The 13,416-nt window shown below is 44.9% G+C and overlaps 2 protein-coding genes across 3 annotated transcripts in view; both read right to left on the bottom strand.

The window, feature by feature from the left end:
* Positions 1-2,696: 2,696 nt before the first annotated feature.
* LOC143286640 (uncharacterized) lies at positions 2,697-7,561 on the bottom strand. Its single transcript, XM_076594278.1, has 3 exons — positions 7,554-7,561; positions 7,048-7,139; positions 2,697-7,009 (listed from the first exon to the last, which is right to left on the bottom strand). Exons 1-3 carry the CDS (start codon positions 7,559-7,561, stop codon positions 6,030-6,032), a joined length of 1,080 nt encoding a protein of 359 aa, XP_076450393.1. The 3' UTR covers positions 2,697-6,029.
* The window catches only part of LOC143286716 (uncharacterized), a 105,783-nt gene continuing 95,063 nt past the window's right edge, over positions 2,697-13,416 (bottom strand). The window contains exons 7-9 of one of the 2 annotated variants that reach the window (XR_013055851.1): positions 11,902-12,005; positions 7,120-8,798; positions 2,697-6,489 (exon numbers count right to left, since the gene is read on the bottom strand). Coding sequence is in view for 1 of the 2 variants with exons in the window: in XM_076594410.1 (XP_076450525.1) it covers positions 8,683-8,798; positions 11,902-12,005 (220 nt within the window). In the remaining variant the exon portion in view is untranslated. Of the gene's footprint in view, positions 8,799-11,901; positions 12,006-13,416 lie in introns of both variants that reach the window. The other variant, XM_076594410.1, reaches the window with a different exon arrangement.

Here is a 13,416-nt window from a genome sequence, read left to right as displayed (position 1 = left end):
CCAAGTACATCCCCACTCTCTCGGCCAAGAGGGTTTTAGGACAGTCGGCGTTGGGATGGTTCCCAAAGGCCAACTAGCCCACAAGGCTGCAGCACTAAGAGCCAGTGCAATTTTGCCTCCTAGTTTGAGAGTCATAGTCCTTCACAAAAGACTAAGCTGTAAATGGTTTCCCATTGACTGGAGAAACCATTGATAATACAGCTCTCACTTTGCTGTTGGCCCAAATGTAAACTTATGTCAATCTGTGATATAAGCCGAGTGTTGGGCCTAGACAAAAACCACCAGTTATTTCAAACAAGTCAACACAGATTCAAATAAACTAAATAGTGAATAAAGCGTGTATGTGATTACAAACACAAACTAAAACCTACACAGTAATTATCTCAACAGAACAGTTGAAGTTGGTTTCACATGTTATAAACTGACCTTTGACGACAGTCAAAACAAACAACAAAACACCACCTTTTCGTGGTCATCAAAACGCAAAGAACTGTTAACCTCTGACGTTTGGTGACTATAAAAACGAAATCAGCTTTTATAGCCTGGCCTTTGGCGACTATCAAAACGACCATTACTGCTAAAAACTTACCTTTGGTGATTACTGCTACCCAGTGACTTTTGTTGACTATCAAAACGAAAACAGCTGTTATATAATGACCTCTCGTGACTACCAAAATAGAAACAGCTGCTACGTAATGACCTCTGGTGATATAAAAAGGAAAACAACTGCTATATACTTACCTTTGATGACTGTCAAATTGAAAACAACTGCTATATACTGGCCTTCGATGACTGCCAAAATGAAAACAATTGCTATATACTGACCTTTGGTGATTATCAAACGAAAGGAACTACTATATACTGATATTTGGTGACTATCAAAGTGCAAACCATATACTGACATTTGTTAGCAATAAAAACTAAAGTATCTGGTATATACTGACCTTTGGTGACTATCAAACGAAAACAGTTAAAAAACACTGGCCTTTCGGGACTATCGCGTAAAACAAGTTCTTTGTAACCACAGAGAATCGTCGCGGGCAAAATCCACTGGCAAAATGCATCCCGGGGAGTTATTTTATTTTATTTTATTTTAATGTGGTGTAGCGTATATGAACTTTTCTGCGCGTTTTGACGCCTTTTTGAAACAAACCACACGCTGAGTAAAGAAACGTGGCCCACACTTTGGTGACGTGCTCTTCCCGGCGAAAGCTAACCGGTGGAACTGCAATTCAGTCCAGTATGACGCAATACAATGTCAGTGATACAATATATATACCTTTTTTTTTCATAACTGGCCTTTGGGAACCATCTCAACGCCGACTGTCTTAAAACCCTCTTGGCCGAGAGAGTGGGGATGTAACATGCGCAAGACACTCTCCACAAAAATCAAATTCTAGCCCAAATAGTCGGAACAGCAGTAGCACAAACTTAATATAAGCATAAAAAATATGCTTATCTATGAATTAGCAACAACAATAAAGGATCGTGAAAGAAAATGTAAACAAACGTTACCCAGATTTTTCATAATACGCCTTCTTCAGCTCTGCATGAATGTTGTGGATGCCTGCAACCTTGCCACAGTTCAGAGACTTCACTACTGTATCATCTGCCGCCTTGCCACAGTTCAGAGACTTCACTACTGTATCATCTGCCGCCTTGCCACAGTTCAGAGACTTTACTACTGTTATCACCTGCAGCCTTGCCACAGTTCAGAGACTTCACTACTGTATCACCTGCAGCCTTGCCACAGTTCAGAAACTTCACTACTGTTATCACCTGCAGTATTGCCACAGTTCAGAGACTTCACTACTGTTATCACCTGCAGTATTGCCACAGTTCAGAGACTTCACTACTGTTATCACCTGCAGTATTGCCACAGTTCAGAGACTTCACTACTGTATCACCTGCAGTCTTGCCACAGTTCAGAGACTTCACTACTGTTATCACCTGCAGTCTTGCCACAGTTCAGAGACTTTACTACTGTATCACCTGCAGTATTGCCACAGTTCAGAGACTTTACTACTGTTATCACCTGCAGCCTTGCCACAGTTCAGAGACTTTACTACTGTTATCACCTGCAGTCTTGCCACAGTTCAGAAACTTCACTACTGTTATCACCTGCAGTCTTGCCACAGTTCAGAAACTTCACTACTGTTATCACCTGCAGTATTGCCACAGTTCAGAGACTTCATTACTGTTATCACCTGCAGTCTTGCCACAGTTCAGAAACTTCACTACTGTTATCACCTGCAGTCTTGCCACAGTTCAGAAACTTCACTACTGTTATCACCTGCAGTATTGCCACAGTTCAGAGACTTCATTACTGTTATCACCTGCAGTCTTGCCACAGTTCAGAAACTTCACTACTGTTATCACCTGCAGTCTTGCCACAGTTCAGAAACTTCACTACTGTTATCACCTGCAGTCTTGCCACAGTTCAGAAAATTCACTACTGTTATCACCTGCAGTATTGCCACAGTTCAGAGACTTGCATCACCTCTTCACGGCGTCATGAACAAGTCATATTTATTTGATGAATCTTGACCAGTCAGCAGGCTTGGATCTCCTTTGACTCTGTCTGTAGTAGAGTTCAGAGCAGTATTCAGAACAAAAATCAACACAGAACTTAATGATTCTCCTCTTCTCCTCATCTCTCTCCCCCGTCCATACCTTTCAGCCAACCACAACCAATGTCACAAAATACCAGTCTCCTTTATTTCAAGTTCTCAACCCATGCAATACACAACTCAGACATTACAACCGGCATGCTATGACACGACATCATATGTAGCCTGATAAAAAAAAAAAGAAAAAAAGAAAAAATAATAATCATCCTTGCACTCAACGCGTCCTAAAAGCTCCATTGTATCTGTCGAGCTCTACTGTCGATTCATACAACACTCACCCTTTAGAGACACAACCAGAAACTGAGTAGTGATGGTGTTCACAGCGGACAAACGACTAACTGGGATCGAACCCACATCACCACGCCCCACGTAGGATTTTAGGATTGTGTGGATTTTAGGATTGTTTTTCGGCCCCAGTGACCAACACCGCTGGTGTTCCAACCTCGCAGAGCCTGGTTGACGCCGGTACCTGTTTCCAACGGAAGCCAACACTACAACCATGTAACGCAGTCTCAAACCATGACAAATACATTTTCTGTATGAAAATCTTCCTCACAAGACAAAAACTGGATGCAGGAAAGTAATCTCAAGTTTCCACAAAGAAGCTGGCGAAGACTAAGGGTGAATTTACATACATTTTGTAACAACAAGCCTGATTCTAAACGGTCTCCCTCCTCCCTTGCTAATCTGAGCAGTGTTCACATTTCACTGTGTGGACAGCCAGTGGCAGTCATTTCAAACATCTTTCCCAGGAGCACACCAGTCACCACGATTCTTACAGCTCACTTGATGCAACACTGGTCCGACTCGTCTTTCTTGCTGTTCAGTTGAACACAACCTACACAGCACCAGGTTCCACGATTTTGTAACTCACTTGTCCTTCATGGGACCTCTTGTGGTTCTCAGGGTTTTGGGTGTTGTTGTTTTTTTTAATGCAGTGGAACATGAACCAGCTTACTTCATTCTCACATTTCACACTTCTACGTACAGTTCATCGGCCCACGAAAGTAAAATTCAACTGTTTTTCTATGGATCACAAAATGAAATATAAGCTATATTCCTTTCTTTACAAATCTCTTCTAAAACGTCGTGGGCTACAAGTTCCAATCACACTTACGTTTGTGACACCGACACGTCACTGCACGGCAACTGTGACTGCATCTTCCACGTTCCAACAAGTCTCCCTGCAAACAGCTGAGCATCACAGTTCATCAGGTCCCCTCACCCAATGCCAGACCCAGACCTGGTCAAGCTGAGGTCCCGAAACAAACAGAGAACAAGTTACCACACGGCCTGCACAGTCACCAGGGAGTTGGTTGTCGCCAACGTCCTCCTCCTCAAGGATCCTGGGAACCTGCCTCCATCATCGTTTCCGGTACAGGTGGCGGTCATTTCCAGCTGGGCACCAGTGTCTGTCTCAGTCTGACAGCATGGGCATTCAGTATCTCCTAACACACAATCCCTGTGGGTAGATGTTACCAGACGAAACACAAAGATGGCATTGGGGGGGGGGGGGGGGGGGGGGGAAGAGAGAGAGGATGGGGAAACTATTTATTCATATTTATTTCGTGAAAACATTCAAATTAATAAAAGTTGGCAAGTGTGTTTAACTTTTCCTTACATCTCGAATGTGCTCGTCAGTTTGCCTAAGCTTGATTTGTTTTGTTGTAAATTAACTTTTTCTTTTCTTTTTCAATCTCTGTGTGTGTGTGTGTGTGTGTGTGTGTGTGTGTGTGTGTGTGTTGTGTGTGTTGTGTGTGTGTGTGTGTGTGTTTCGCTTATTTTGTTTGACACCGTTGGACTGAAACTTTGATCCAGTGCGTTTGCATTGTTATTGTATCCTTCATGCCCCAAAAGCCCCCACCCCCCACCCCCACCAAAAATAAATAAATATATTCGAACCTGTAATCTGGAGAGTGATAAGGGGAGTAATTTTAGTGTGGACAAGCAAATTATGTTATCTTCAGTTATGTCCCTTGACACATAATTATTACCAACACTTTAGTTCCTGTAGCTGATACACTTGCTTAGTTTTTATACGTCTTCATGCACGCACGCACGCACTCATGCACACACACACACACACACACACACACACACACACACACACACAACCACTTTGTACGAGTTATCTTCCTCATTTCCAAACCACTGAATTACAATAAACGTGGTGTATAAAAACCACCCAGCTTCTACTCGCACACCTATGTTCTACTACATTCCGTGCAGACAGAGTCTTAAAATGACAAGTGACACAATCTGGTAAAAGATGACTATTTACAAAATGGTAAAAACATACGTTTTTTTTATATTTAAACCTACATTTTGTAGCCCTCATAGAAAACAGAATGAATAATGCTCTACATGATACAAACACGAGCTCCAACTCAAATACTCATTTCCATACATTATCTTACAAGACCACACACTTTTTGTCAATGAGGACATAAATGATCATCATTGATAATTACCATGATTGTAATCATAATTCCTTGACTGGCTTTTACTCTATGGGCGTAATTATAACTCCTCCAGTGGCTGTTAACTTAATTGCTATTATCAAACGTCTAGACAACAACTGATATTTTGCCCTCTTTTACGAATAAAAGAAGAAATGTGACCAAAGGCAAATCTTCGGATTACATGATCACTTTACTATCTGCATTCATCGATCTTTAATTTGCAATCACTCCAGTAATTTCAGCTTTAGTTTCTCAAGGAGACGTCACTGCGTTCAGACAAAGTCCATGCCAGACAGATACCTGACAGCAGCACAACCCAACGCGACATGTCTGCCCTTGAGTGAGGGCGTGTTTGTGTAGCCCATCTGAGTGCATTTCTTCTACATAACTTTGCATCAACACTTATGTTGCAATTTGGGTTCTTTTTCAGTGCGTCAAGTGCGTGCTGCACACGGGACCTCGGTTTATCTCGCCTCATCCGAATGACTAGACGCTCAGTTCGATTTTCCAGTCAACCTTTGGAGAAAGGATGAGAGCGGGATTCGAACCCAGACCCTGTTCTGGTAGATAAGTGTCTTAACCACTGTGCCACCTTCCTTCAGCAATGGTGTTGTGGAATATTCAACACCTCCATTCACTTCCCAGCTCCACTGTTGTGGAATATTCGTGGAATATTCAACACCTCAATTCACTGCCCAGCTCTATTGTTGTGGAATATTCAATACCTCCATTCACTACCCAGCTCCACTGTTGTGGAATATTCAATACCTCAATTCACTGCCCAGCTCTATTGTTGTGGAATATTCAATACCTCCGTTCACTACCCAGCTCTATTGTTGTGGAATATTCAACACCTCCATTCACCACCCAGCTTAACTTGTTTTTTTAATGCAGGCTTTGTTTTCTAACATCTCTCAGGACGAGCTGACACTGAAATTCAAACTGAGTGACGACAGATAAATAACAAATCATGCAGAAAAGAAAGAATGAAAGAAAGGGACAGCGTGCTGCTTTCGGTGAATACCTTCTTCCGGGCAAAGCAGACTGAATACCTTCTTCCGGGCAAAGCAGACTGAATTTTGGTGAATACCTTCTTCCGGGCAAAGCAGACTGAATTTTGGTGAAAACCTGACTGAATTTTGGGGAATACCTTCTTCCAGCCAAAGCAGACTGAATTTTGGGGAATACCTTCTTCCAGCCAAAGCAGACTGAATTTTGGTGAATACCTTCTTCCGGGCAAAGCAGAGTGAAATACCTTCTTCCAAGCAAAGCAGACTGAATACCTTCTTCCGGGCAAAGCAGACTGAATTTTGTTGAATACATTCTTCCGGGCAAAGCAGACTGAATTTTGGTGAATACCTTCTTCCAGGCAAAGCAGACTGAATTTTGGTGAATACCTTCTTCCAAGCAAAGCAGACTGAATACCTTCTTCCGAGCAAAGCAGACTGAATTTTGGGGAATACCTTCTTCCAAGCAAAGCAGACTGAATACCTTCTTCCAAGCAAAGCAGACTGAATACCTTCTTCCGGGCAAAGCAGACTGAATTTTGGTGAATACCTTCTTCCAGGCAAAGCAGACTAAATTTTGGTGAATACCTTCTTCCGGGCAAAGCAGACTGAATTTTGGTGAATACATTCTTCCGGGCAAAGCAGACTGAATTTTGTTGAATACCTTCTTCCAGGCAAAGCAGACTGAATTTTGGTGAATACCTTCTTCCGGGCAAAACAGACTGAAATTTGGGGAATACCTTCTTCCGGGCAAAGCAGACTGAATTTTGGTGAATACCTTCTTCCGGGCAAAGCAGACTGAATACCTTCTTCCGGGCAAAGCAGACTGAATTTTGGTGAATACCTTCTTCCGGGCAAAGCAGACTGAATACCTTCTTCCGGGCAAAGCAGACTGAATTTTGGTGAATACCTTCTTCCGGGCAAAGCAGACTGAATTTTGGTGAATACCTTCTTCCGGGCAAAGCAGACTGAATACCTTCTTCTTCTTCCAGGCAAAGCAGACTGAATTTTGGTGAACACCTTCTTCCAGGCAAAGCAGACTGAATTTTGATTAAAGCGACTCACATAAAAGACATAGTAGACGGTGATGACACAGCTCTGTGTCACAACCCGATTCCATAAAACAGGTGAAGATAAAATACAATACAACACACAACAATACAATGATGATGTAATGCAATGTACACATGACATCAGGGTCAGCATCTCGGACATACTGGCTGGGCCCAGCACGTGCTAAGTCACTGTGAATGAGTAATCTGGAATAACCAACACGGATACATCAATGATAACAACAACAGGAACGACAATGATGATAATAAATAATAATAATAATATCAATAACAATGAGAATAAAAACAATGAAACGTGTCTAAATCTCACTGCCACAGTTCAATTCAGAGCAGTTTCATGGCAGTCATCGTCACACATTCCTGAAGTGGGATCTACATTACAGGGACATGGCTATGGATCACCACGGCTACGGGTCAAGGGGTCACCATCATGGCTAGAGGTCAAGGGGTCACCACCATGGCTAGAGGTCAATGGGTCACCACCATGGCTAGGGCATCAAGGGTCACCACCATGGCTAGAGGTCAAGAGGTCACCACCATGGATAAAGGTCAAGGGGTCACCACCATGGCTGGGGATCAAGGGTCACCACCATGGCTAGAGGTCTGGGGGTCACCACCCTCCCAAGGGGTCAAAGGTCACCGCCATGGCTACATCATCAGGGACACGTCAGCCGGACCGGGTCTCATGGACAGGAAAGGCCCATGATCTGGACTCATTCACTTGGGTAAACCACCTGGGCACAAGGGCACGTGCCAGAGCGAGATGCACCAACCAGCGCATGCTTTCCACACAGTCACAGGAACAGAGGTAAACACGACACTGCTTCCTCTTGTCGGAGGTACAGGTGGTGGGGGGGGGGGGGGGGGGAGCGGCGACCAGGAATACCTGACTCTGGCAGGTACCTCTAACACCGTGGACAAGGAGCTCCAGACAGTCACATAACGGGACCTCATGACGGCTGGGCCATCTCTGCCATGATCCTGATCCTCCTCTGTCGAGGATACACCCACCACGGGTTTCTCTCTCTCACACACACACACACACACACACACACACACACACACACACACATGAGCTGCTGGAGTCGTAGCAACGTACAGGTCTGTGGGATCATCATCACGCCTTCACGGGATCTGGACAGGAGCTTCACGGCACATGCTGGCCAGGACGTGAGGAGCATTTTCAACACGACAGATGGTGGTGTAAGCGTCAGTGGTACACATCATGCACAACCATCAGCACGCGCACCAGGGTGGTCCCTACAAGGGGAGTATCACAGGTGGGAGCGCGGGTGGTGTCCTCAGGACGATCTGACGAACAGGGGACACAGGTAGTCATGACGACCTCGCCAACAGAAGACCCAAGGACCTCAAGAACACAGGACGCAAGGACTCTATGACGACCTCACGAACAGAAGACACAAGGAGTCATGACCACCTCACCACGTTGAAGGGGTAGGTGGGTACACGGGGTGTCTGTCACGGGTGGATGGTCGGGGTGTGGAGGGGGTCAGGGGTACATGAACTCGGGTCTGGCGGGGCTGTCCAGCCAGTCACAGTTCTGATGCAGGCGGATCACCTGGCCTTTCTTCACCACTCGCAACAACCCGTCCATGAAGTTGCCACCTGAAGACACACACACCAACACCTGTAGCAGCACACACACACACACACACACACACACACACACACACACACCAACACCACTAGCAGCACACACACACACACACACACACACACACACACACACCACAAGCAGCACACACACACACACACACACACACACACACACACACACACACACACACACACACACACCACTAGCAGCACACACACAGCAGCAGTTAATTAAAATTAAAAGGGATATCTCTCACTGTACAGCTGAGTAGAATCGACCTATTCCAGTAGAGTCATTATAAAAGAGATATCTCTATCACAATGCACAGCTGTGAAGAATCGACACATTTCAGCAGTGTTGTTATAAAAGGGGTATCTCTATCACATTCTAAAGATGTGCATGATCGATCCATTCCAGCAGTGTCATTAGAAATGTGATATCTCTGTCACAATGTACAATTTGCAGAATCGAAACATTCCAGAAGTGCCAATTATAAAAGGGTTATCACTATCCAAATGCACAGCAGCACAGAATGGATACATTCCAACAGTGTCATCATTCTTCTTCAGCGTTCGATATTGTTGGGATGTGTCAGACTTGAAGCTTCGTCGCCCTGACGCCCTGACGAAGCCCACAGTTTTCTCCAGGTCAGTCCGGTCACCCCAAAGCTGTGCCTGTAGCTCTACTCCCTCGGGCCAGGACTGGCGTCGTAGATCCTCATAAGTGGGGCAGTGTTGGAAAATATGTTCTGAGGTGTTGTGTATCTGTGCCACAGAGACACTCATCGGTGTGAGATATTTTCATTCCGCTCAGATGACTCAAAAGCCTGCAGTGGCCTGTACGAAGTCTGAAGAGGATTGTTTGCTGGTGTCGCTGGAGTTGGTGGATCGCATCTGTCCCTTTGTCAGCGTTCGGCCTTCTCTTCCTTCGGTACTGGCTGTGGATGATGGTTTTTGCCTCTGTACGTCGCTGGGTGACTGAACTGCTCCATTTTGCTTCCCACTTTTGACAGAGCATCAGCTGTTTCATTCCCAGTGGTCCCGCAGTGGGATGGAATCCACTGCAGTGTGATGGTAGACACTTGTGAGAGGTCATTTAGGGTCTTTTGTACAGACACTTGCTGTTTTGCTGCATGGAGGACAGCGCTTGTTTCTGCTCTGTAGTTGGAGGAGATTTTTCCAGTGGGAAATGTTTCTTGTGAGAGTTTTCCATTTGTGTGTTGGATGAAAACTTCAGCTCCTCCGTTCTTCACTCCTCCGTTTTCATGTCATCTGTTGTGCCACAGCCTTCATGACATATGGAGCTTGGCTTTCCTTCCTTTCTGTTCCTGGGACGTTTGTGATGATCGAGACACCTTCCAGAGGGTGCCTGGCTCCTCAAAAACGGGCAGCAATGCCACCTCTTCCTGGGCTGTAGGTAGAAGTCTGCATTTTTCTGGCAGAGGGATTTTGAGAGATGGTTAAAACTTTGTCTTTTAGTCCTGTTCTTGGAGTGGTTCTTGATGCTGGACTGCACAGGGTGGTCTGGCATGGGCAGCAGCTTCTCACTGTGAATGTAGACCTCTTCCCGTCGTTCTTTCAAAGGCTGGAGGTTTGTGTATTGCCTGGATCGGGGATGTTTTCGGTCCTCCAGTGATCAGCTGTAGGCCCGCATTGTGCACTTTGTTCGGGCGGTTGGTGTCATTATAAAAGGGATATCTCTTCACAAAGTACAACTGTGCAGAATCGCTACATCCCAGTTGTGTAACTGATTATAAAAGGGATATCTCTTCACAAAGTTCAACTGTGCAGAATCGCTACATCCCAGTTGTGTAACTGATTAGAAAAGGGATGTCTCAGTTACACTATAAGGCTTGCAGGATTGGTACATTCCAGCAGTGTCATTAATCATTAAGGGGACATCTCTATCACAATGTACAGCTTGAAGAATCGATACATTCCAGCACTGTCCTTATATAAGGGACATCATCACAATGCACAGCTGAGTACAATCGATACATTCCAACAATGTCATTATAAAAGGGATATCTTTGTCACGTATTACAGCTGTGCAGAATCGATACATTCCAGGAGTGTCATTATAAAAGGCACATCTCTCTCGGGGCCTCGTTTCCCGCTGCCTTGCTCCTGCTGAGAGAGGCAGCTGTGCAGAAAACGCGTGGCTGGCTGACTGCTTTCTCTTCGCCGATGCTCTCTCGGTGTGCGTGCCGCCACCACCGTCACTGGAGGCACTGGTTCTGCCGGAGGGTCCTGATTGATCCCTCCTTCCCCCCTCCCCTTCCCTTCACGTGCACACACACACACACACACACACACACACACACACACATTTTCTACGCACAGGCAAGAGCGCTAACAAGCACACACTTGGACGCAAACGCACGTACGCACACACATTTGAGCTAAATTAATGATAAGTAGTGCTACATGCAGTGCATCGAGCTGCGTGTGAAAGAATTTTTTAGTTTCATAAAAAGAAAAGATGAAGACGAAAAAGATGAAAATGGGGGGAAGGAGATGGGGAACGAAAAGAAAGAAAGAAGAAAGAAAGAGAGGAGGAAGAGGAGGAGGAGGAGAAGGAGAAGTTGAAGATGATGGAGGATGAGGAGAAGAAGAAGAAGATGATGATGATGTAGGATGAGGAGAAGATGATGATGATGATGTTGAAGGATAAGGAGGCGGAGATTGAGAACAAGGAGTAGGAGGAGGAAGAGGAGGAGAAGAAGAATAAGGAGGAGGAGGAAGAGAAGAAGAAGAAGAGGAAGGAGGAGGAGGAGGGCAAGGAGGAGAAAAAGGAGGAAGAGAAGTAGAACAACGAGGAGGAGAAGCAGAAGAAGAATTAGGAGGAGGAGGAAGACTAAGAGGAGGAGGAGGAGGAGAGGAAGAAGAAGAAAAGAAGAAGAAGAATTAGGAGGAGGAGGAGGAGGAGGAGAAGAAGAGGATGAGGACTAAGAGGAAGAGAAGAAGAAGGAAGAGAAGGAGAACTACGAGGAGGAGGAGAAGGAGGAGGAGGAGCAGCAGCAGCAGCAGAAGAAGAACGAAGAAGAACGACGAACAGGAAGAAGCAGCTGAAGAAGAGGCAGGCGGGGCACGGCACAAGGTGACCACTCACTGTTTAACCTGGAGAACACGAAACTGTAGAAGGGGTCGTCTCTGACAGGTATGAAGTGCACACACATGAAGGAGTCCTGCTGCCCTGTCGGGTACCCTTTAGAACTGCCACAACAGGGTAAAAAAAACAACAGAAGTCTGGTTGAAAACGGATTTCCTTGCGAAAACAACAACAAAACATCTTAAAACTGCGAAGGAAATGACACGTTTTAATTAGACGGCATTGCATTGTATTGCATTGTATTGCATTGTATTGTATTGCATCGTCTGTATTGCACTGCACTGTATTTTCCTTACGAAAACAACAAAAAAACATCTTAACTCTCTCCATACGAACGGCGAAAGAGACGACGTTAACAGCGTTTCACCCCAATTACCATCATCAAAATATTGCAAGCGGAAGGCTCTTATACTGAAGACGTGAATGTTGACAAAGAATACTACAATTCTGACGACGGAAGCTAAAGGTTGGGTCATTCAGACACCCGCTGGACATCCGAGGGGTCTGTGTAGAGGAGAAGAGAGGACTGACCGTACTGAGCGAGTTAAAACTGCGAAGGAAATGACACGTTTTAATTAGACGGCATTGCATTGCATTGTTTACTGGACTACATTGCATTGCCTTACTCTTTTGCCACAGTGTGTTTCTCTGTGTGAAATTCGGCCTGCTCTGCACGGTGAAAGCTCCTTCCATTTATTCTGTCCGCCAGTGTATTTCTTTTCTTATCAAAGCGAATTTTTCTTCAACAGAATTCTTCAAAGGACGACGCTTCTGTTGCCGTGGGTTCTTTTACGTGCTCCGCGCTCATGATGTACACGGAACCTTGGTCTGTGTGACCGAGTCTGTGTCACGAACTCGGCTCTTCATGCCATCATCGTCATTCTTGCTAAAAACTTTAAAGTTTAAAAAAAAAAAAAAAAAAAAAATATATATATATATATATATATTTCAGCCCGGGAATTTTACACACGTGAAATGGAAATTAGTCACAGTGGAGCACAGGAGGTTTTCCATTGCTTTTATAATGGACTGTACAGAGATTCTCATCAAATGAACTTGGTGCACAGCATTCAGTTTGTCTTCATCTTCTTACGTTATCTAGCGAAAAAAAAAACCCACCTTCGACAACAAGGGTCTGATGAAAGAATATCAGACATCGGCTGCTGTTGGCAACCTCCAGTATGTCGCGGTGTCTGATATTACAGTACATCAGGACATATCTGTTAGCACAACCTACCCCCCTCACCCCATTGCCTTACATGACATATCTGTTTGCACAAAACCACCACTCTCCCCACTGCCTTACATATCTGTTAGCACAAAACCACCACACCCCCCACTGCCTTACATGATATATCTGTTAGCACAAAACCACCACTCCCCCTACTGCCTTACATGATATATCTGTTAGCACAAAACCACCACTCTCCCCACTGCCTTACATGATAAATCTGTTAGCACAAAACCACCACTCTCCCCACTGCCTTACATGACATATCTGTTAGCACAAAACCA

This window comes from Babylonia areolata, chromosome 10, assembly GCF_041734735.1.
Source record: "Babylonia areolata isolate BAREFJ2019XMU chromosome 10, ASM4173473v1, whole genome shotgun sequence".
In the NCBI taxonomy this organism is placed as follows: Eukaryota; Metazoa; Mollusca; class Gastropoda; order Neogastropoda; family Buccinidae; genus Babylonia; species Babylonia areolata.
This window is presented reverse-complemented; position numbering and strand designations above follow the sequence as displayed.